The sequence below is a fragment of the Eurypyga helias genome, unplaced genomic scaffold (assembly GCF_000690775.1).
Source record: "Eurypyga helias isolate BGI_N326 unplaced genomic scaffold, ASM69077v1 scaffold18739, whole genome shotgun sequence".
Taxonomy (NCBI): domain Eukaryota; kingdom Metazoa; phylum Chordata; class Aves; order Eurypygiformes; family Eurypygidae; genus Eurypyga; species Eurypyga helias.
In genome coordinates, this window is record NW_010271614.1 from 138,547 (window position 1) to 160,592 (window position 22,046).

Below are 22,046 nucleotides of genomic sequence, written 5' to 3' on the forward strand. Positions count from 1 at the left end.
ATGCAAGATTCTGAAGTTATATGCTTTAATTTTCCCTTGATCTGAACAAAAAGAGTCTGCAAGTAAGGTTAGGGTAAATGCTGCAAGAAAGGCCATATTTCATGTACGTAATGCTTTCATTCACACTGGGAAATGGGGAAAAAAAACCCCAAAACAGCTGTTGTGAGTTATGAACACACATCCTGCTCTTCTGTTTGTTAAAGATTTTATGCACATTTAAGGAGAAGTAGTAGATGTCTGTGAAATGAAACTCAAATTCCTACAGCTATAGGTTGTGCTTTTCTGATCAGCTATTTTTTTCCTAAATTTTGAAGTTTCTTTCAGAATCCTCCTATCTGTAGCAGTACTTTCAAAACCAGATTGCTTAAAGGTCTGATACATTCATTTGTACAACTAGTTGATATTGTACTTGACTGAGTTTGACAGAACTTTTACAACTAATGACTTACTTTCATAGAACTGATTAGGTATGGGAAAGTGATTTATCACATTGTTTAACGAGTAGGGTGCAATGAAGTGCTTTCTGTTGACAGAACGGCTATACGCCACTGCACATAGCTGCCAAGAAAAATCAGATGGACATAGCAACTACGCTGCTGGAATACGGTGCTGATGCCAATGCTGTGACCAGACAGGGTATCACCCCTGTACATCTTGCCTCTCAGGACGGCCACGTGGACATGGTGTCGTTGCTTCTTACTAGAAACGCCAATGTGAATCTCAGCAACAAGGTGAGCATTCCCCCTGCTTGGTCCTGAGGCAATAAACAAACATGGTGGTGAGAAGGACAGGGGCCTGAAAGTAGATTTTGTCCGCTGTGACTTGCAGGGTTTGAAAACCGCTGTGGGTATTTGAATACACATCTTCATTTCTTCCAGCAAAGAGAGCAGCTTGCAGCACGTCAGGTCACATTGAATGAACTGCAGTTTGTAGTGCCCGAGTTTTGATGACAGCACACGCTGCAGAGGAACATATCAATCCATCTCCCTTTCTCCCATGTAATGCTAGTCTGACAAAACACGCCCAGAGAGAACATGTGTGTCTCCTTTCAGCGCTTAGTGGGGCTGGCGCGTGTCCTTTATGAGCCTCTAGATACATGCCTGCCCAGTAAGCAAAGGTAACAACTAACTTGTTAAGGGAAGGTGATTTTTTTTTAATGGGGTAACACCAGCAAGGTTGTCTGAGATTTTCTTCATTAATATAAGTGATTCTTCCTCCCAGGGGGTGTTCCTCAGGGCACAGTGACTTGCGGTGTAATTTCTCCTGGGAGCAGGAAAGGGAAGTTGGTGGATTTTAGTTTCTATATGTATGAATTTATAGGCTATTAAGTCTCTCTATAGTAATATTTCTAGCAAATGTGGAGGCTTAATTCTTTAAATGCCCCGCTAGACATCAGAAATGTTGTAAAGTGCAGTTTTAGTATAGATTTATGTGGCTAAAGTAGGAAGGCAAGAGGCAGAGTTTTCATTGAAAGTATTTCTTATTCTCAGCAGGTAGAAAGACTCGGTGTCCTCTGAGGCTGAGGGTGATCCTGTACAGGGCTGCTGTGTTATCCTGTTTCTGACTCTACAGTCTGGTTATTTTTGGGCCCTCCTTCAGGAAGATTCTCCTGCAGATGTTGATTTTTTTTTTTTTTTCCCCTGCTCAGTCTCAATCAAGTGTGTGGGCTTATGCAGTGCAGAATGTACTTTGTATATCCCCACAGGGCAATTTGCCATGTACACATTCTGCATCACATTGGCTATCACGGTTTTGCTGCTAAGGCTGATACAGAGAGCAGGATTGCAGCTGCTTGGCATTTTGATTCAGTCCCATCAGAGGTTAATTACCTGCAACATCCTTCGATCTGTTACTGTTCAGTTGTAATCTCTAGTTTCTCATTATACTGATAGCACCACCTTTTGAAAATAGTTCCCCTGTGCTCCCTTAGGGATGCACGTTTCCTCTGAGCTCAGCACCTATATTTGAAGCCAGATATTTAAAGCACACTAACTTTTGAGTTTTGCAGGGGCGGGGGGGGGAAGTGCCTTTGTTTATTTGTTTTCTTCAGGATACGCGGAATGGTTGGGAGCTGGATACTCAGACCCCCAGTGTGGGCACTGAGCACTTATTAAATCTTTTTAGAAGGTTTGGCCCATGATATCCAGGCTCCATTAGGTAATTTACGGTTGGTTACTCATATATTTGTGTAATGTGACCCAGCTAAGCTGCACTGTCACCAGGACTGCATGGTCGAGTGCAGTACAGGAGGATACTCTCAGCAGTTACTGCCTTCGGTAGTGAGTCCGCTGTGGATATAAATTTCGGTTCAAGGGTAGGAAACTTGGCAAGTGTTTCTGTCTGATGTGCCAACTGCTGCCACCCACTCTTGTCACCGCTGCTAAAGGCACTAGAACAGAGGGAGAGAAAAAGAACTGTATTTTGCAAGTAAAGGATATTCTTTCCTATTCCTGACATCCCCTCAGCAGATTCTCTCTTCTACCCCTTTACCTGAGATCTTTTATGTGACAGAAAGTTGCGTAGCTTTCTGAGGTTGTAAGGATCTTAGATCTCAAGTTTCAGATGAGAAAAATAATGAGCTATCCAAAAAGTTAGGGTGTCAGTACATGTCATCTAGCAAGTCTGTATACTCCCTGGGAGGAGAGAAATGGACCCCCATTTCAGAGAAATGTAGTTTTATCTTTTCTGTTTGTGTCTGAAAATTATTAAGTAGAGGAGTAAAAGGTAAGGCTAAATCCAGGTAAATGTTACTGCTGGAAAACTTACAGAAGTGTAAATAATAATTCAATATTTAAGGTCTTACTCGTTCTAAGGCAGTCAGTTAGTCAGAGTTAAAAAATACCGTGTGACTTTTTCTTCAAGTGCTGTAATTTGCTATTGAACGCTGCATGCAGAAATGTTCCACGCGTGAATTCCATGCGTTATCTCCCCAGCTTTCAAACTGTGCTCTCTTGCAAATCAACACATGTGATTAGGAATCACGTTACACAGCGACAGTGGAATTTACCTTTTCTTTAAATCCAGTAGGTTGTTTTGAGTCTTACGAGAACCTGAATTTGCATTTTGGTATTTGTCTGCCTCCTCTGAAGCTTGTCACTTGTTGCTTCTCGTTTAGAGTGGACTGACCCCACTCCACCTGGCCGCTCAAGAGGATCGCGTCAACGTAGCAGAGGTTCTTGTCAACCAAGGAGCTGCTGTTGATGCACAGACCAAGGTACGAACCCCACTGTCAGCATGTATTGTTTCCCTGCAGGGGGGCATGAGCCTACAGACTGCACTAGTCATCGATTTCAGGGTGACACTGAAACAACAGCAGAGTAACATTCCTTGTCACAAATGATTATAGCATATATTCTGAAAACTTGAATCTGTAAACTTGTATGTAAACTTGAATGTTGAGTGTTATGCTCAGCTTTTGAGCAATAAGCTTATTTCTTGCCAAATATTTAGAGCAATATAGATTTGGATCGTATCCTACTATTGAGTGCCACCGAAGGTGAGTGGGACTGATCTGGTTTCTACGTAAGGAAACTTTCAGAAAAGCTAGAGCTCTCTCTACAGCGAGTCATATAATCTTCTGCCATAGGCGTACTCTCATCTGCTTTTGGTATTTTTTACACGTCGCACGTGCTTTCCATTCAGCTGACAGTAGAAACAAAATGCAGGAGAACTGTTACTTAAAACATCTGTATTTACAGCAAGGGAAACATTGTGTATGCAGGTGGTCATTCCTGTCTATTCAGCAGTTAATACTTTTCCCCATGACTTAAGAGACTTTATGAAACGAAATAGTCTCCCTTCCCTGAGTTGATACTAAATAGCCACCCATAAACATGATTCTACAAGTAAACCCATTTTTCAGTTGTAGAGATTACCCCCTACTCCTACAGCCTGACTCAGCCTTCATGACTAGATGCCTCTGAATTTCCAAGCCCCTTTGTTTCGCAAAGCATAGTGAGGTGAGCTGTTTCATCATACGGGTATGTGCTAGGGAACTGACTCTTTCTGCAGTCCCAAGTTCAGACTAGACCATTGTTCTCCTGATGGTAAACATTGACAAGTTGTCAGTAAATATTCTTCTACTCTACATTCAAAAATAGTATTTTAGAGACGAAACATTTAACTCTTGAGGACAAGTTTGAAATTCTTTGTTAGCGCTATCTAATAGAAAATACGTATTTGCAGTGGTGCTCTATTTCAGATTTACTTGCCTAAAAACAGTTTTGCCTAAAGTAAATATTTTGACTCCTAAATAAGAGACCTGACTTTCCAAGGTGCTTGGGGGTGGCTTTTTGAGACCCCAGGCAATGATGCCTCCCACTTCATGGTGTTGGTTTTAAGGGTGATGTAGCGAGTAGATTCCAGGAGCCTGTGTACAAATGGTTTTACGCTCACTAATGGTGTGTATGGTGTTCAGAATTTAACGATGATGATCTCGGAGTTGATTACGTTTCCATTCTTCATGCATTGTTTAGATCTCAGGGTCATTCCTTTAGCTGGATAAGAAACCAGTTGCAATCAAATACGTGGACCATAGCTGATCAAATCAGCTAAATTAATCATCTCACAGTCTAACCTGCACCCTTTGTGCAGAGTAGCAGCTTTCACAACTCTCTGCTAGGTGTGTGCCACAAGTTAGGAGCTGTGTTTGCATCCCAGAAATGTCCAGGTATGTCAGACTGTCCAGCAATATTATCATTCTGTCATCACACTAACATCTCAGAAAGGGCTGAATCCATCATCTCTGGCTGCAGCTCAGCTCATTATAATCCGTGGCAGAGGGAAAAGTCCTTGTTTTGTGATTTGTCGACTGTGTAATGCCAAGTGTACCAGCTACTGAAATCAGTGACATTATTCTGACAAGAAACTGAAGTAGTTCTGCTGAAAATCGCAGGAGCTTCTCCAGCTTTCTGTCCTCAGCCTGTATCTTACAGATGAATCAGCCTGGGTTCTTATCATCTGCTAAATCATCCAGCAGCAGATGAGATCTTCCCCAGTTCATTCTTTGCATGATTTCCTCAGATCAATGCCGTTGCCTTTCTGGAGTTAATTCCTACCTGGTTTTGGCCTCCGTAGCAAGACGCTGCAGAACCTGCTCTTTTAACTTGGTCAGAGCTGAATCGCCTCCTAGCCTGTACAACTTGTCTGTGAGTGCTTGCCTTTCTTCCACTCTTCCTGTCCCACAAATAGCACGTACTCTAAGGAGACATTGACATTGACAGGTGCAGGCAGTCATGTGTCCCCTTTGCCTGCTCTCCAGTGTCCAAATAGGATCCAGTTCTGGACTACTGGCCTTTTAGTTCCCTTGGCATGGTGGAAATGCCTGAGATAGTGTCACAGCTGGGAGGCAGGGCATTTCGTTGGGTCTCGGGGCCAGCCTGGCGCAGTTGCACAAGCTCTCTACTGAACTTCAAGCCTGGCGGTGTGGTGGAGTGAGCACGTGACTCTACACACACACAGAAAAGGGGCTTCAGTTCACCATTCAGAGATCTCTCTGGGTGGAGCTGAACTTCTTAACTGCATCTCTGAAAACTGAACAAATCAGTAGGTAAAACCATACACGGGGAAAAAATGCAGTCATATTTGACTGCCTGCAGCATACATCCTGCCACCAGTAGCAGTCATAGAGTTTAAAGAAGCCAACATTAAGTCCCTTGTTGTTCACACTCATTCCTTGGTTATATATGTAACTACTGCAAGCAAAGAATAGTTTCCCAGTATACATTTGCTTCCATGGGGCTGCCCCGTAGTTGTCAGAAAGTGGGGCAGGAGCTCATAGGTCAGGCAAAGTCAGGGTGTATTTAAGCAGAATGACTTTGTGGTGCAACAAATCACCCGTCTGGGCAAATGTGCATTATTAATTCTGTAGGCCTCTGGTGAAGAATGGCTTGTCCTCCTGGCCACCATGCTAATTTGCCCTCTCTGCTGTAGGGGACTGTCTGCTCCTTAGGGAGAGAGTGCCCACGTGCCTTGCAGGATTGCGTTAGAGCGGAGTGAGGTTGATGCTTATTCACTGGCTTCCGCAGAGTCCCATCTGCTGGGTTTGTGCAGCAGCGAGTGCTCCAGGCTCCACACAGCCAGCCACGTGGACGTCGCCTGCCAGATATCCACTCGCTGTTGCCTGTGACATACGAGAAATGCCAATGCAGTGCCATGTATTTTAGCATGGAATAGTTTCTAGATAAACTGATGATCATCTTGGCTTCCGAAGGAAAGAGCTGACAGGGTCTGAACTTCTACAGTGAAAGACAAGTGTTATGCTGTAAGAGCTATCATACCTTGACCTCGTTCTATGCAGGTGAAGTTTACATGATTGGCTTGTAAAATAGCCCACCTGTAGTTAGAAGCTCTGCTCTTTAGACAGATTCACTGCTCCGTGGGAATAAAAGGTCTGTGCATGCTGCCTCTAAAACTAGAAGCACTGGGAAGCAAGATCCAGCAACAGCTGGGTTGGCTTCAGAAGCACTGCTGCTATGCTTCCGTGTTTGCACGATACCATCCAGCATGTCCAGTTCAGAGTCACTACTTCAGATGTGCGGTGGCAGAGATGTGGGCATCCATGCCTTAAAAGTCAGTGAAGCCACACTGCTTTGAGTGACATTATATCGGGGAGTTCTGCTACCAGCAGCGTCACCATGAACCTTCTGTTTTCTTCCCTCCATTTCACATCCATAAGCTTCTGTTACCACAGTTATTGTAGTCTAGATGCCTACGCAATAGTCTTTTTCTCTTGGTTTTTTATTTTGTTTAGATTCTCCCGTTATTTCTCATTTTCCCAGGTTCAGTAAGCACCCGTTATGTCGCTCCAGCACACATCTCACAATAGAGGGAGAACACTTAATATCCTAGCAGGTCATTCAACTTCTTGGGTAGGGACCAATGAGCTATCATCTTCCACCTCTGGCACATGTTCTTTAATCACCATTTATATATAACTTACACTCCCTGTGAAAACATCTAGTTTGCAGTTCTGACAAACAGGAGTTCTTATTGCTGTTCAGGTTCCAAGGGCCACACACACGATTGGTTTTTTTCAGGTGATTAGAGAAGAAGATTGGGCAGAAACATATTTTGTATCTTGAAGCTATAACAGGGAAGAAAAAAAATGTAATACTACAGAAAATCTCTTATGTGGGAGATTGGTCTGTGTGAAGAAGTTCTCTTCTGGCTCTAAGACTTAGGAGCATTTTCAGAGTTTCTCTCAGATCTGAACCATTGCAACTGTTGTTCTCTCTTGGGGTGGTTTCCCTCCCAAGAAACTTTTGTCCTGAACTTTGCTGTAGAAAAAGGCATGAAAGGAAGAATAGCTGCTGGGTTTGAAGTCCATTTATTGATGGTGTTATGGGATCCCTCTGGTTCTGCTGCATCAATTAACTAAATAGCCTCTAATCCCAGGGCTGCAGGAGCCTGTCGCAGTCAGTGCTGAAGAGTAAACAACACTGCTGCCAGAACGAGTGCTCGAGAGGCCACAAGGCTGCTCCTGCTACTTGAAGATGGGATTTTGTTACGTGGTTTTAAGCCTAGCCACGTTAGGTTGAGCTCCAATGGATAAGCCACAGGGAACACATGATCTTAATATGCAAGAAGCAAATAATAGACTGGTGGAAAAGCAGCAACCCTAAAACACACTTCAGGTGGTGAAGCTTCAGAGCTGCTTCCAAGTGCTTCACATTTAGAAAGCTTTAATAACCGAGTTTAGTGTTCACAAAAGGCACGTCAGTGCCCTGCTGCAGAGGCAGCTGTTTCTGTCCCTTCCACCATCACATCTGTGTGTCTGAATTTAGGTATGTTCAAGAGCTTTTGATGCTGAAACTCTTATGCAGTGTCATGCTTAATGCAAGGAATGCTCATCTTACATGTAATATTGGGAGTTAAAAATCAACCTGAAGCCGTGGCTGCAAGCAGATAGTCCTCCTCTGGTTGAGAAGGAATGATGAGTGTGGAAAAGCTACAGTGGTACATGTGATGTTGCTTTTGTTGCACAGCTTTTGTGCTGGGAGTTGGCACGAGTAAATATTGTTTCATGGCTCAGCAGGTCTCCACATGTCATTTTTTCAACTGTTTATCCCAGTGGATAGTGTTATTGCAGGAAAAAGCATTACCGTGGTGGACTGGCAAAGGAAGACTGGCAAGAGAGACTGAACTGCTGGTTCAGCCAAGGATGAAGAGCAGGATATTGGAACTTTCATCTCAGTGCAGGTCATTTTAGTCAAACACTTGCTACACCGCACTTGGCTTTGGGCCTCTGACAGGGGAATTGATGGTCTCACTGTCCCTGGCTGACAACTCTCTGGATAACAAAGACAGTATTAAACTGTCTTTTGTTCCTAAAACTGTAGTATTGGTAGGAAATAATGGTGATTTGAGAGGTCATGGCATTCTTTTGCAGGTTGAGCTGGGCCTTTTATTTCAGATTTATTCAGGGAGATTTATTCAGGTCTGCTTGCCTTGTTCTGACAGGAGCCCCGTACCAGCCTGAGCACTGCAGTGGTTCATAACAGCAATCCAGTTCTTCCTTTGGAATACCTCATTTTCAAAAGCAGAAAGAAATAGAGAGGAGGCAGGGAGGGTAGGAAATGCTATCAGAAGAATTGCTTTCATACAGAACGAACTCTCAAAACCAGGTATCTTCAGTGTATCTTCATGGTACGTTATCTCTCTCTCCTTGGCTCTTGGTACGTGCTCAGTTCTTATCAAGACATTTCAGGGGAAATTTCCAACTTAATAATATGCAATAACGAACCTTTGCAAGGTACTGCAACATGGTAGGCCCTGATTCAGCAAAGCAGTGAAGTGCGCCATGTACGCATAGGTTTGCCTGTTCCATTTGATCGAGGCTGGATGCCTTTGTGATCTTTGGAGCTAGAGCATTTTCTAGCCTTATCAACAGTAATGCTGTGGCTCCATTGTCTGACACTTACAGCAGAAAAAAAGAACCCAAACCCCACAGCAAAAACAGAACAGCTTGAGAGTCAGCATGACTAGAAAGATGCAGTAATTCATGCTGTTAAGATTTATGGTTATTGCAAGTGGAGGATATTAAAGTAATTCACTGACATGATATACAAGACTTGGGATTATTTCCCTCAAAATACTGAAGAACAAGAGAATAAGGAATGCTTTGTGTTTGTGTGTTTCATTAGAACTGAAAATTTCAATATTTCTGATTTGATTTTTTTTTTTGGCACTCATTCCTGTGGCTTTTGATTAGCCCTTCCCAGCTGCTAATTCCCATATTGCTGCTCATTCTTTAAAAGAGCTAGAAGCAGCATGGCAACGGACTGCCAGAAGGTGACGCACGTCACGGCTTTGTTAAACAAAAGGCCCGATTTTCTTGAAAGTAACTTTTTTAATATGAGGATGTCTACTAAGTCCCTTAGTGCTTATACCAGGAAATAGAATTCTGAACCTAAACTGCTGTGCACAAATGTGCATAATTGAGGGGCTGGGATTTGTTTTGTTTTGGGAGGTTTTATTGCAATTATTAATAGCTATTGAAGCAAAATATTTTAGCCTCCGGGACATGTTCCTATAGGGAATGAAATCAGCAAGCTCAAGTAACCATGAGAATTACTACTTTTATAGTCAATTTAGTTGTGTAGTTGCAGAATCTGCCAATCAGAGCTTTTCAGAACAGTTAACAGTGTATTTGTTTTCAATGAGGATGTTGGGATCTAAGTATAAATTTTATACCTTCCTGAGCTAGAAACAGTTGAATGCCAGAATCTGCACTGTAGCTGAGAAGCAAAGGATATCCTTCCTGGGTCTTGGGCATTAAAAGGCCATTTTGCTAATTAGCTTTGGTTTGGCCAGTGCCTTAACTACAGTGGTTGCTGGCCAGCACCATGGAAGATGTCCTCTGCTGCCTGGGGAGGTCTAACATGCCCAGTGAGATGTGACCTGCCACATCAGACCTCTGTCACTGCTGTCAGTGACTGTATGCTGCATGAGGCACAGCCTCATCAAACATGACACGACGTGAGATGACCACAGGATATGGCAAACTTCAAAGAAAGCTCCCAGGCCCCTCCAGGGAGTCCAGAGAGGAGACCGGTACTTTGCCACCCGGCTAGCAGGTGCCCTCATCGCTCCGCAGGGCATGCGTGATGCCCGTAGCAGAGAAGCTGCCCTTCAGGGCACGTGCCTCCAGCTATACCTGACCAGGCCAGCAGCACCAAGAGCTTCAGAGGGAGCCTCCTTCAGCTCTGGGACACCAAGAACTGTAGCAGGGAGAATAGTGACCCTGTCACCATGGGAATGTCATGACTTCTACCATGCATTTAGAGGGGCAAGAGGAAAAGTTTTCTCTTAGTCTCTGATTCAAACAGCAGGCTGGTCAGGGGTTACAAAGAGCATCAGTAATTACTCCCGTAGCCATTTACGCAGGTACCACGTGTGAGTCTTTGTATGCACCATCTGTAGAAGGAAAATGATGTTGTACGGCAGTAAATATCAGGGGTTTGATAGCTCCTTCTTCAACATGCATTGTCACAGGTTGGGGAGCAGAAGCTTTACGGATCACTTCAAAGGGAAAGTTGAGATCAGCTGGTCTTGGCTCTCTGATATTCTCCAGATTTCAGTGTTTCAGGGTTATTAGCAGGGGGTTCCCAGCAGGTGGCCCTTGACTTTGGATTTCATCTCCCCAGTTGGTTTTACAATGTCTGATTTTTGTTGACCTTGCAGGTCATGTTAAGAGAGACCTGTATTTTCAAGGGGGAGAAGGGAATCAAGTTCCTATATGAGGAGATTCCACCACCTTTTTTTTTTTTTTTTTTAAACTGGATTTTTGATAGTTTGGTCATGTTTTAATCGGAGTTCATCTTTGGATGTGTAGGAGCAGGGGTCACAGAAGCTGAGTTTGAGGTACAGGTCTGTGAGTACGCTCAGCGTTCTGCTGAAGACTCAAGAGTCTGGCCAGCTTAGGGTGCCCTGTCAGATTCAGACCCTGGGCACTGGTAGGAAGCTGTTAGACCAACCCTGAACTAACTGTAACTGTAAGACGAGGTCCCAGTGTTCAATTCACGATGATCACATTTTAGCTAGTACTCAGGCTCTTACCACTGCATGCAACTATTCTGTGGGAGAAGTTCCTTGTAGCCATTCGCATCTGATCCAGTGTTCACATAAGTCAATGGAAAGTTTCATTCTGCTGATGTTAATGGAATTTGGATCCAGTGCTGTTTCTTGCAATGATTAACTTGTCCTGGTTGTCAGAGCTATTAGGTTTTTTAGATGGTAAAGGGTATATAATTAACTGAGGAAAAAATACACACCCTAATTTAAAGTAACTGGCACAGCTACCATCTCCTAGCATGTGTTAATGTGAGTGGAATTAGGTAACCTCATGTGAAGTAGTAGCAGAGCAAAAGGGACATGGAGAAAATGGTCTTTCTGAACCCATGGACACTTGAAACTTCCCTCCAGCAGAAATAGTTCACATGTGAAGTTTTTTCTTCCTTTCTTCTGAGCAGCTTTGACCTCCTGGCTTGAACATGTGGTGGTGTGCTGGGTCCTGAACCCTGGGCTGACCTTGGAGTTGCCTCCCCAGGGCTTTTGGGGCCACACCTCACTGACATGGACATGCAGATGACAAGCTGCAGCTTTTAACTCCCTATGTGTCTCTTGGGCACCAGGCTTTCCTTCTCAGAGCGGGAAAGCGAAGGCACCTTTTCCCCTTTAAACACCGATGAGAGCAGCAGGAGCCTGGTTAATGCAAGACCAGCCCACCTTTCAGTGTTTCTACCTACAGGGTTGGCGTTTGGATCTAGTTGCAGATCGTTCAATCCCAAGTAGTGTCTTTTCCTTCTGGTTGTGTGGCTACGTTGGGCTCTGCCAGCAGCCAAGGCGTCATGGCCATGTTTCCCCATACATGTTATAACTGACCTTGCTGCCACCAAAATGAATGGGCTTAGACAGCCTCGCCTCCCATCCTTTTTCCGAAAGCAGAATTCTTGTAGATTAACAGCAGTGAACAACTGCAGTGTATTTTACTATGTCTTTAGTGTATTTGTATTTCTCATATCAGGTATGATTTTTACAGCCTAGCAATTGATTTTTCTATAAAAACTCATAATGGAGCACGGGGCCAATACCGCATTCAAAGTCCCACGGTGTAGTGAAAGGGCATACTGCACTGGCAGTGTAGTTTCACCCTGCTTGCAAAATGGTGAAGACCCATGTGAGCACTGGCTAAGATAACCCTCCTGGCATCTCAGAGCCCTCCACGTGGGCCCATGAAACCTGACCTTTAAAGGGGAAAGGAATCCCGATGACTAACCTCCAGAGAGGGGAAAGCCCATTAATGCATCTCTGTAAGCCAAGCAAAGCAACTGCTTGGAAAGCCATCACGCTATTAGTGTGACTGGGGAGAGAGGTTTGGGGAAAAGTGGCCTCTCTCCATGCTATGGAGAAAAATAGCACATGTCCAGTTTAGAGGTATCCATCTCCTGAACTATCCTGTGGGCATCTCTAGATTGATTGTGTTTGTTAAGGAAGAAGAGAGCATTGTTTTAGAGGGAAGATAAGGCAGGAAAAGATAATTACTTCAAGAAAGAGAATCTAATCATTTCTAATAGGTTAAGCATCTCAAGTAAGCCCAACTTTCTGAAAACTGCTAAGAGTGTTCTCATGGAATAAGAGATTAGAAAAAGAGCTTCTTGCAAGCTTTGGTCCTCTTTGTTTTGTTGCATTGTGTGTTAAATGTTAAATGTTGATTAAAGTGTCTGTTACAATTAACAGGTTTCAGCGTGCTGTTTGCCTTACTTTAAATATGTGGGGGTTTAAGGTGAGCAAGTTCAGAGTCAGCCTAGTGACTCCTGCTTTGCTACCAGGAGTAGTTTTTAAAAAACAGGAGTAGTTTTTAAAAATCTTAAGTGATACTCTTCTTGTACTAAATGGTTACAGAAAAATTTCCAAAATGTGTACATTTCACTATAAAAAGCCATTTAGTTGTGTTTAGAGCATTGCGAGGGGGAATCCTAATGTTGACAAACGTTTTTAGTCCTTCCCCTAGTAATGAAAAATAAGTAATAGCAACAAAAAGGATATATTCAACTTTCTCATCTTTGCAGTTGCCAAGAAAAAGCAATTTCTTCCCGTTTGCAGAACACAAGGCCAGACATGTGAAAAATTAGACCTTTCTGTCTTACAGCCTCAGTTCACCAGCTGGCATTCCAGTCTCTGTAGGTCTAGATTGTCCTGGCAGAAATGGCAAATTAGTTGCATTGTTTTAGATTTACCTTCTGGGTGTTTCAGTCAGAATGGGTGGGCTGCAAATTGCACTGTAGCTGAGGCAGCCCGCAGCACGCCTGGTTTTTAGAAAGTTGTTAATACTTACTTAGGTGCTTGCTTGTTTATTATCACGCTGCAGGAGCACCAAGCATGTGAACCTTACTGTGCAAGGCATTATACACACGTTTATTTACAAAGCTGGGCTCTGCCCTGAAGACTGGGCAGTGTGACTTTTGGAGAGGAAGGCAAACCTTTAATCAAGATGGCACGTGTGGAAGAGTTCAGATACGAGGCATTCACAGAGGTTCACAAAGAGTGGGGCTTGCGTCGACATTTGTATGAAGTGTGGGTTTTTTCCAAGGTTGGAGGATTTTTCACAATAGGCCACAGCACTAAAGCTTAACAGGATTTTTGCTGTCTCACGTCTGGTTTTTTTTTCTGGGGAGGTGCAGGATATTCACATGTACTAATTGCTCACGTTTGTTCTAGATGGGATACACTCCTTTGCATGTTGGCTGCCACTACGGAAACATAAAAATTGTTAACTTCCTTCTGCAACATTCTGCGAAAGTTAATGCCAAAACGAAGGTGAGTTTTCCACCTCTGCCTGGCTGGTTCTGTGGAGGCGGCTCGTGCGCCGTGCCCGCCGCAGCCGTCCCCTTTCCCTGTCCCCGCAGAACGGGTACACGCCGCTGCACCAGGCTGCGCAGCAGGGGCACACCCACATCATCAACGTCCTGCTCCAGCACGGCGCGGCGCCCAACGAGCTCACTGTGGTAAGTGCAGAGGGGACACCGCTTTCCCCTTCCGCTCGCTTCTCCCCTCCCCGCCTAAAGCACTGGAGCAAGGGAAATGTGGAAAAAATGTCTGGTGGGAGAGGAAAAGAGCAGAGGAAGCCTGTTCCCATCACCCCCGCATCCTCTGTGCCATCACCTCTTCCAAAACTAGAACAGCAAACATCTGGAAATATTTTCGTTTGCATCCCATTTCTGTGAAGTGTTAAAAACTTACGGTTATATGTCCTATTACCCAAAATACATTTATTTCAGTCACCAATATGTGAACATTTATTTGGCCCTTATTGTGCATTCTTCTGCAGTTAATTAGCAGCTGCTACGCTTTTCCTTGCTAACATTCAACTTTTCTTAACGAACGTTTCAATTGCTAGAATGGAAACACTGCCCTCGCCATCGCTAAGCGACTTGGCTACATTTCAGTCGTTGACACGCTGAAGGTGGTGACAGAAGAGACCATGACTACAATTGTGAGTACAGCTTACTTCAGCAGCGAACGGAAGGATTTTTCCTAAACCAGTGCGTTTGGCTTTGTTGAGTTACTGGGATTCCAGTTTAATTTCCACCTATTTCCTATTAGCAACATTGTCAAATATGGGCAATTTAATTTTAAGTTAGTAGACAGTGATAGGATGTATGCAGAAAGAATACCAAGGAGCAGTGTGAATGACTGGTCACTGCTGCCAGGTTTTTCTGCACATCATCTTGTTTAGGGTACAAACCACATGAATTACGGGCTGGTTTGTAGATGAAAAGACACTCCTACAGAATTCTGTAAACACAAGCTGCTTCTGCCTTTTGAGAGGGTTTGCCAAGGGACTGATGTATAATGGCTTGTGTTTGCCCTAAGAGAACCTATTCCAACCTAAAAGGTTGCTGGAATTGGCTTAAAAAGCACCTCATTGCATAGTTTCTGTTGTCTTCTGGATGGTGAAAGGCTGTCTTCTGTATGCAGCCCCGCTCAGCTCCTGCAGCCCCAGATATCCATCCACTGACACATGCAGCAGCTCCAGCTGTCGGTCTTGCCTCTCAGGAAGGCTTATTGCAGCATTAGCCAGAGGAGATCAAAGGGACAAGCAGTGGTCAAGTATCCCCTGCTGTCAGAAAAAGGGTGGTTCACAGAATCCAAAATATTTCTTGGAAAGATCTTTGGTTCACCAACCTTTTGCCAAATTGCTCTATGAAAAAACCAGTTTCGTGAGGTGAGGAGCTTCCGTGCCACCACTGTAGTAGTAAAGCCAACACTGGGTCTTAAGAACCTAAGTTCATAGCGTTGGCTCCAAATCTGCTTTTTCCTTTCTGCAACATTTTTTTCAGATTAAAAAGAAGGAGGAGTATGTGCACATATGTATTTTTAGGCATCTCAGAGATGGAAAAGAATTACTGTGTGTTCCATGTTTTGTCATCACCTATTTGTGTGGTCTGCCAGTGCAAGCAGGTGGTTGCAGTACGATGAGGATTTGGGATGACAGACAGATTTTAGCTCTGCTACTGCCTGTGCCTCTTCTTCCTCTGTCTTTCCTGGCTGTGGTCCATAATTCAGTATCTTACAGAAGAGCCACCACAAAACAAAAGACAAATTTCAGAACAATAAAATATAAAGGAATATGCCAGAAAATAAAAAGGAATAAGCCAGACAATTTTTTTCTTACAGCCTGTCTCTAGGTTTTCTTAGGAATGCATTTTCCTCTAGAAAGATCCCAAAATATCTTCCACAACCTGAAAAATTTGACAGAGAGGATTATATGGGGTAGCACAAACTTGCATGATTGCCTAGGATATAACTAGAGAGCTACAAGAAAAGCAACCCCACATATTCCTGCTAAAAACTCCCCCTCTCACAAGGTCATTCTTAGCCTGTAGAACAAAGATGCTGGGGGAGTTTGTGCTCTGTAAGACCATTTATACTCTGTCTGTCCTGTAGATGAAGAAAAGCAGAGCGAGTGGGTCAGGCTGTGAATTGTGTTGTGAGAAGTGTTGGATGCTGATAGGCCTATACTACCCCAAATACCCACTCTCAAGAGAAGCCCAGAAATAATTCCCATTAAACTCAGAATATGCTGCTATCAGTCATGAGTGTGCAATTGTCAGACTTTGGAAGTCTAGACATGAAAACTGATTTACAACCCAGAGTCTTAAAAACTCAGTTTGACTGCTGACACATTTTTTGGCTCATTTTGGCTAATTTCTGCTCACACTGCTGGCTCATTTTTTGAGGCTTGTGGCTAAACAACTCCCAAAGGTAAATTTATTGAAATGAGGGATGAAGATAGCTAATTTTACTATAATTTATACTCAAACACCAATAAAAATATCCAGTAGTGCCTGAAAAAAAAAAACCCAACAAACAACCCTCCTGTGATTTTGCTAGTTTAATAGCAATGTGCTAAAGAGCTTTGCAAGTAATTCTGACAAAATGAAATGTGTCAGGCTTTTTATAAGTTTTGTGATGTTTGAGCATGCAGGAGCTCTTCTGCCTATATCAGGTGATGGCAGTAGCCCAAGAAACGTGAACTGCCAAATGAGTATTCATGAGGCCCCAGAAAAACTGAAATATTTTAAAGTAAATAAAAGCTATTTTCTCCTCCTGAACTTATTAATGATTTCTTATTTGTATATGAAAGATGAGAAGTAAGGGTGGTGAAAAACAATATAATATTAAAAAAAACCATAAAGATGGGAGTGGCTTTTGGTGTTGGGTTTGGTTTTTTGTTTGGGTTTCTGGTTTTTTGGTGGCAGGAAGGTAACTCTGTGTTATTCCTTGAATGGTAACTTTGCTGGGTCTCTTGAGTGACCTAAAACCTTACCAGTGCTTGTTGTGCTGGACAGTAAAATGTGCCTCTGTGTGTCATTCATGGGACACACAGGTATTCTGGGAGCAGATTTCAGGCATTCATAACATTTATTTTTTCTGCTTCTACATATTTTTTTTTTAATATTGGTCTTTGAGTCTGAATCAATATAAACATCAAAATCAACCAACCGCTTCTGAGTGTCTTTCATGCACAAATTCCTTAAGTGGTACCATTTAGCCTGCATGCGGTTACAATTGTTCTCATTTGTGGGAAAAACATAAAATTCATGCTGAGGCACCTCTGAAAAAAATCACATAGATTAAGTCTGCTCCCAGATTGCAGCATTTTTCTAATGACAACGGAAAAATACTTCCCTCAGAAAGTTTAGTTTAAAGAGAGATGACATATTCCTGCTCAAAATGTAGATGACTATTTAGAGTTGTTATTAACAACTCTAAAGTTCCCATAACGTGAAACTCTTTTCAGTGTACTTGTTTCTTCTTTTGATATCATCCTCTTCTAGGTTTTCAGCTCATGCTTTTTCTGCTGTGAAAATGTGAATATAGTTTACAACACAGATATAATACTGCCTATTTCTGTAGCCTTTTTTAATGTATCTATATGTATCTATAAAAAGGAAAGTGAATAACAAGCTAAAAAATGAATCTTGGTTTACTAACTGCAGATAAAAATATATCCTATCTTGCATTTAACTTTTAAAATAACTGTGGCTTTAAGAAAAATTGTGTCTGCGCTCTGAAATGATTTTTTTTCCCTTGACAGACTGTTACAGAAAAGCACAAAATGAATGTACCCGAAACCATGAATGAAGTTCTTGATATGTCTGACGATGAAGGTATTAAAAAATAAAAAACGTTCCTGCTTATTTTTCAGTCTTTTGTTGTTGTAAATGTTTCTTTAAAAACAAGAAGCATCAACCAGTAGTAGTTGGATACAGTCTTTTCACATTCGTTATTGTTTTGCATTGATTGTTTTACTTTGTTTTGTTGACACCTTGATAGTCTATGCTTTTATTTAATTATTTTGTTTATTTAAATCATGCAGTTCGTAAAGCCAATGCCCCTGAAATACTCAGCGATGCTGAATATTTGTCAGATGTTGAAGAAGGTATTTGTGCATTTTTGTATTGCAGTGATACTTAACTTAAGCCTATTGCTTTTATTTCATCTGTCTGAAAATTAATCCTTTCAGATAATTTTCTTACTATTCTGCTAACAGTAATTTCTGCTTTACAATTAGAACGCTTTCAAAAATTCTTTGAGCTATTGCTGATAATCCTCTAATTTTTTCTGCATCTCTTAATCCCAATTTTTTTAATCAAATTACCTCCAGTTTCCTGGAATAATCCATTTGCTGGTGCTTGTATAAAGTAGAGAAACGTTTTATTATTGTAACTGAAACATAAAATATTAGGCAAAAAGGTCAAGTATCAAAACACTTTGGAAGAAATAACCGACAGTGAAATTAAGTGGCAGAAATTTTTGTTGTTGTTGTTGTTTTCAATTCTGATGTAGCTTAAGCTCTGAAACAGTTGATTGATAATGGACCCTTAACCTGGGAAAATAAGTATGTTCAGGGTGGCTTTTTTGGTTTGTTTTTGGTTGGATTTTTTTATTTTTAACATGTAATATTTCAGTCATGGCATTTAGTAAATGCCACATCAGGCTGCGTTTGTCCTGACTAAAGAGGATGCTGCACTGGACTCAGCATGTTGATGTTTGTTAGGATTAAGGAAGTACTTTGTGGCTGAGATTTCATCTCTATCATCCTGCAAAGTGGCGTGAAAACTGTGAGAGTGGCAATAAAGCCCCTTGTTTTTAGTCCCAGCTCTCTCCTTGGGGCTGGGCAGGCTTGACATGGCTTCAGTTGTCCCCAGGTATTTAAAACTCCTTTGGCAACTATTTCCCACCCCTATACCAGTATCCCCTGTTAGGTCAGACCTCTCCTGGTCTGAATGTGCAGGAGTACGTGCGAGTTGCACCAGGAACTGCAGGTTTCCAGAGGTCAGAGTGGGATCAGGTTCCCAGGTGACATTCAGAAACAGGAAGGTCTTGAGTTGATGAAGAGGACAACAACGTCCTTAAGGCTTTTTTGTGTGTCCCAATTCAGTTGCCCTAGAGCTGCAGTTTTTTCTTCTCTAGTAGGAAAACAAGTGACTGGGCTCAATTTTCTTGTGCTGCTTTAGTTCATCTCTCTTTTCTTCCTCCCTAGTGATGTGTGGTGAGGCACTGGGACAGGTTGCCCAGAGAAGCTGTGGATGCCCCATCCCTGGAAGTGTTCAAGGCCAGGCTGGACGAGGCTTTGAGCAACCTGGTCTAGTGCAAGGTGTCCCTGCCCATGGTAGGGGGGTTGGAACTGGATGGTCTTTAAGGTCCCTTCCAACCAAAACCATTCCGTGATTCCATGTATTTACTTCTAATTTTTATAGCGTGTGAGCAGTAAGGTGTGGAAGCTATTTAGCCAAGTTCATTGTGTGCAGCTCTTGTTTAATTCATGCATTGAGGCTTTTGGTTTGTTTTCAGCCTGTCATGGTGTTCCCATCGCTGCAGTTGCGAACTGATAGTGTTCTTACCCTACACCTGTGTTTTACAAATAACTCTCGTAAGCTATTGTACTGCTCAGAATACTGTATTGTTTCAGCTGACTGGAACGTTGATGCGTAACAGTGTTCGTTAATAGAGCAGCAACTACTGCCATATCCCGCTGCAGCAGGCGGCAACGCACAGTTGAGAAACACTCCTATATGGAATCCAAATATTAGAACCAAATATGTAAAATGTGTCTTTTAAAGTACGGCATCATTTGTTAAGGTAAGGCCAAATGCAAAGCCTGCAGGGATGTGTGAGACGTGGAAGGTTTTGATGGTCGCTAACTCCCAGTTTAACAAAAACCAAAGAAACCCAAAAATTAAGATTGCAGGTGATACAATTGATTCCTTGCCTAGAAACTATTTGGCACCCATGTTGTTACTAGTTAAGAGACTGGTTTATATATAACAGGGTCATTTTCAAACCTAAGACTGCAAGGCAGCTCTCAAATCAAATAATAGGTGTTTTATTAATCTATGCTGAAGCATTCCAGTGTGCAAGGCAGCGATGAATTACAGGCTTTGAGGTAGTAACACCGGCCTGTCTCTCTTTCCTGACTTGCACATCTGTAAAGATGATATTCTGATGCTCACCCTCACAACTCCTCAGTGTTGATAGGGCATTTACATACAATGCATCCACTTACAGCAGTCTACATATGCTCAAGCTGATAATGCACTCTGACAAATCTCATAGCCAGGGAGCTGATTTCCACGTGAAAGAAGGGCAGCAATTTACCACCCAAATCCGAACCCTCCCTCACTTGGCTAACGTTCATGCCATCAGTCAAAACTCTTCAGTGAGACAGATACTTAATGTTATCTCAATATGCCACAATCCTCAAGGTTTCTCTCATAAGAGAAATTGCAGGCTTGGAAAATAGTCTTAGAGCTCAGAGACAAACGTGATGAAACTGTTTCCATGAGTTTATGTCTTGCTGTGCCCGCTAAATAAGTATTTTCATGGAAATTGTGTAATTTCTCTTCCCTGCCGAGGACAGTTTGGTTTGGAGTCAGACTGCTCGAGATGAGAGACTTTTTCTTCTTTTCCTAGAGTACTCCGGCAAATCTGCCCGAATGAGGTTAGGGCTGGGAAACTGCTACACCGCAAAAAAGAAATGGTGTGGTTTTTTGAAAGATGTGAACATGATTTTGTGGGAATGCTCATCTTTGTAAGTAGCAGAAAGCTGGTAGAATATAGAGCAGTTCTGATGCACACAGAACATGCATGCACCTCTGGGATGTGCCCCTAGATGTGCCCCGTATCCCTGGGATGCTCCCTCGGGATGCACCCTGTGCCTCTGTCATGTGCCCTCAGAAGTGCCCAGTGCCAGTGGGATGAGCCCTCTGTCTCCAACACGCACCCCAGGACCCACTCGGGCTGTTCTGTGTGCCCCAGAATGTGTCCCAAATGCTGTGCCCCCTCAGCTCTCTTACCTCTTTTATTTTTAAAGAGATTGCAGATCTTATAAATGAGAAACCTGAGACTGCAGGAACTGGGTCTTTCTCTTCCCATCTCCAGATGTGGGCTCGGAGCCCATGCCCTGTGCAGCTGGGAGCCCGAGCGGCACAACCTGTGGCCACGGGGCTGGTGGGGAGCCAGGAATCAGCCATGGTCTGCGGGTGGGACCCCTTCCTCTGCATACTCAGCCTCAGAGCATCCCTCTGAGGGGGTGCAAGGGCTTTAATCTGGTGGAGAAGCTGGAGCCCTACCACTGCCACAACCCAGCAATGAGCTGTGTCCCAACAGCCCCCCCCAAAAGCTGCCACTGCTGTCCCAGAGGCAAAGGGACAGGAAGCAAGGGAAGCTGATGCAAAGAGGGGTGAGACTATGGGAGCAGGGAAGGGAAAAATCATCCAAAAACAGTTCAGGTGTTGAGAATTTAGACAGTTGTTGTCAAGAAACACTTATGGTTCAGCTTTTATTTATTTTTTAATTTGGTCTTCAGTAGCTAACAAAATTTTGGGGGTAGGTAAGGACACCGTTTCAAACCCATTTAATGCAGATTCCTCTCTCAGCAGGAGTAAGTCTCATGCTAATCAATCCCTGGCAGATTAGGCAGATGTCCTAACAGGACATGAGTGCACCCTGCCTGATCCCTGAGTAGGTGCTGAGATACCACAGTTTAAGTGCATCTGAGGCAGGTCAGGGCATGCCCATGCATGAAAGTCTGTTATTGATCATTTTAGGAGGGGTTAATTTGTTACGTATCTGTGCTCAGAGTCTTCAGAGTTTCTTTGTCTTCAAAAATGTTAGAGATTCATAAAAGTTTCAGCGGTTTGGTATTGGCTTTTCTCCATACTTGTGTGAAACCAAAACCCTGGCTGCAACTACGAGCATCCTGCTCTTCCCTGTGGCTGTGCCTCCTCTGCCATCAGGCAGCTCTGGACAGGCTGTGGAGAGGGAGTGGCAAAAGCTTCAGGGATCTTTAGCAAAGCCAGTGACAACTGCCCATTTGGATCCCAGGCTATGATTAAATTTTGGTTGGGACTTTTCCCAAGCCACATGATGCCTTCTTTCCACTGCCAGAGAGCCTGCATTTCTCACTGGCCTCTAAAAAGAGCACCTACCCTTGCCCTCTTGCAATTCCCAGCTACAGGAGACATGCCGAGGGACCA

The 22,046-nt window shown here is 43.1% G+C and overlaps 1 protein-coding gene across 1 annotated transcript in view; it reads left to right on the forward strand.

The window, feature by feature from the left end:
* The window catches only part of LOC104515047 (ankyrin-3-like), a gene marked incomplete at both ends in the record, with an annotated part of 70,083 nt that extends 49,856 nt beyond the window's left edge, over positions 1–20,227 (forward strand). Inside the window, 9 exons of the mRNA XM_010158881.1 lie at positions 534–731; positions 3,116–3,214; positions 13,720–13,818; positions 13,908–14,006; positions 14,399–14,494; positions 17,603–17,675; positions 17,885–17,947; positions 18,774–18,843; positions 20,038–20,227. Of these exons, the coding sequence (XP_010157183.1) occupies positions 534–731; positions 3,116–3,214; positions 13,720–13,818; positions 13,908–14,006; positions 14,399–14,494; positions 17,603–17,675; positions 17,885–17,947; positions 18,774–18,843; positions 20,038–20,227 (987 nt within the window). The remainder of the gene's footprint in view (positions 1–533; positions 732–3,115; positions 3,215–13,719; positions 13,819–13,907; positions 14,007–14,398; positions 14,495–17,602; positions 17,676–17,884; positions 17,948–18,773; positions 18,844–20,037) is intronic.
* Positions 20,228–22,046: the final 1,819 nt, after the last annotated feature.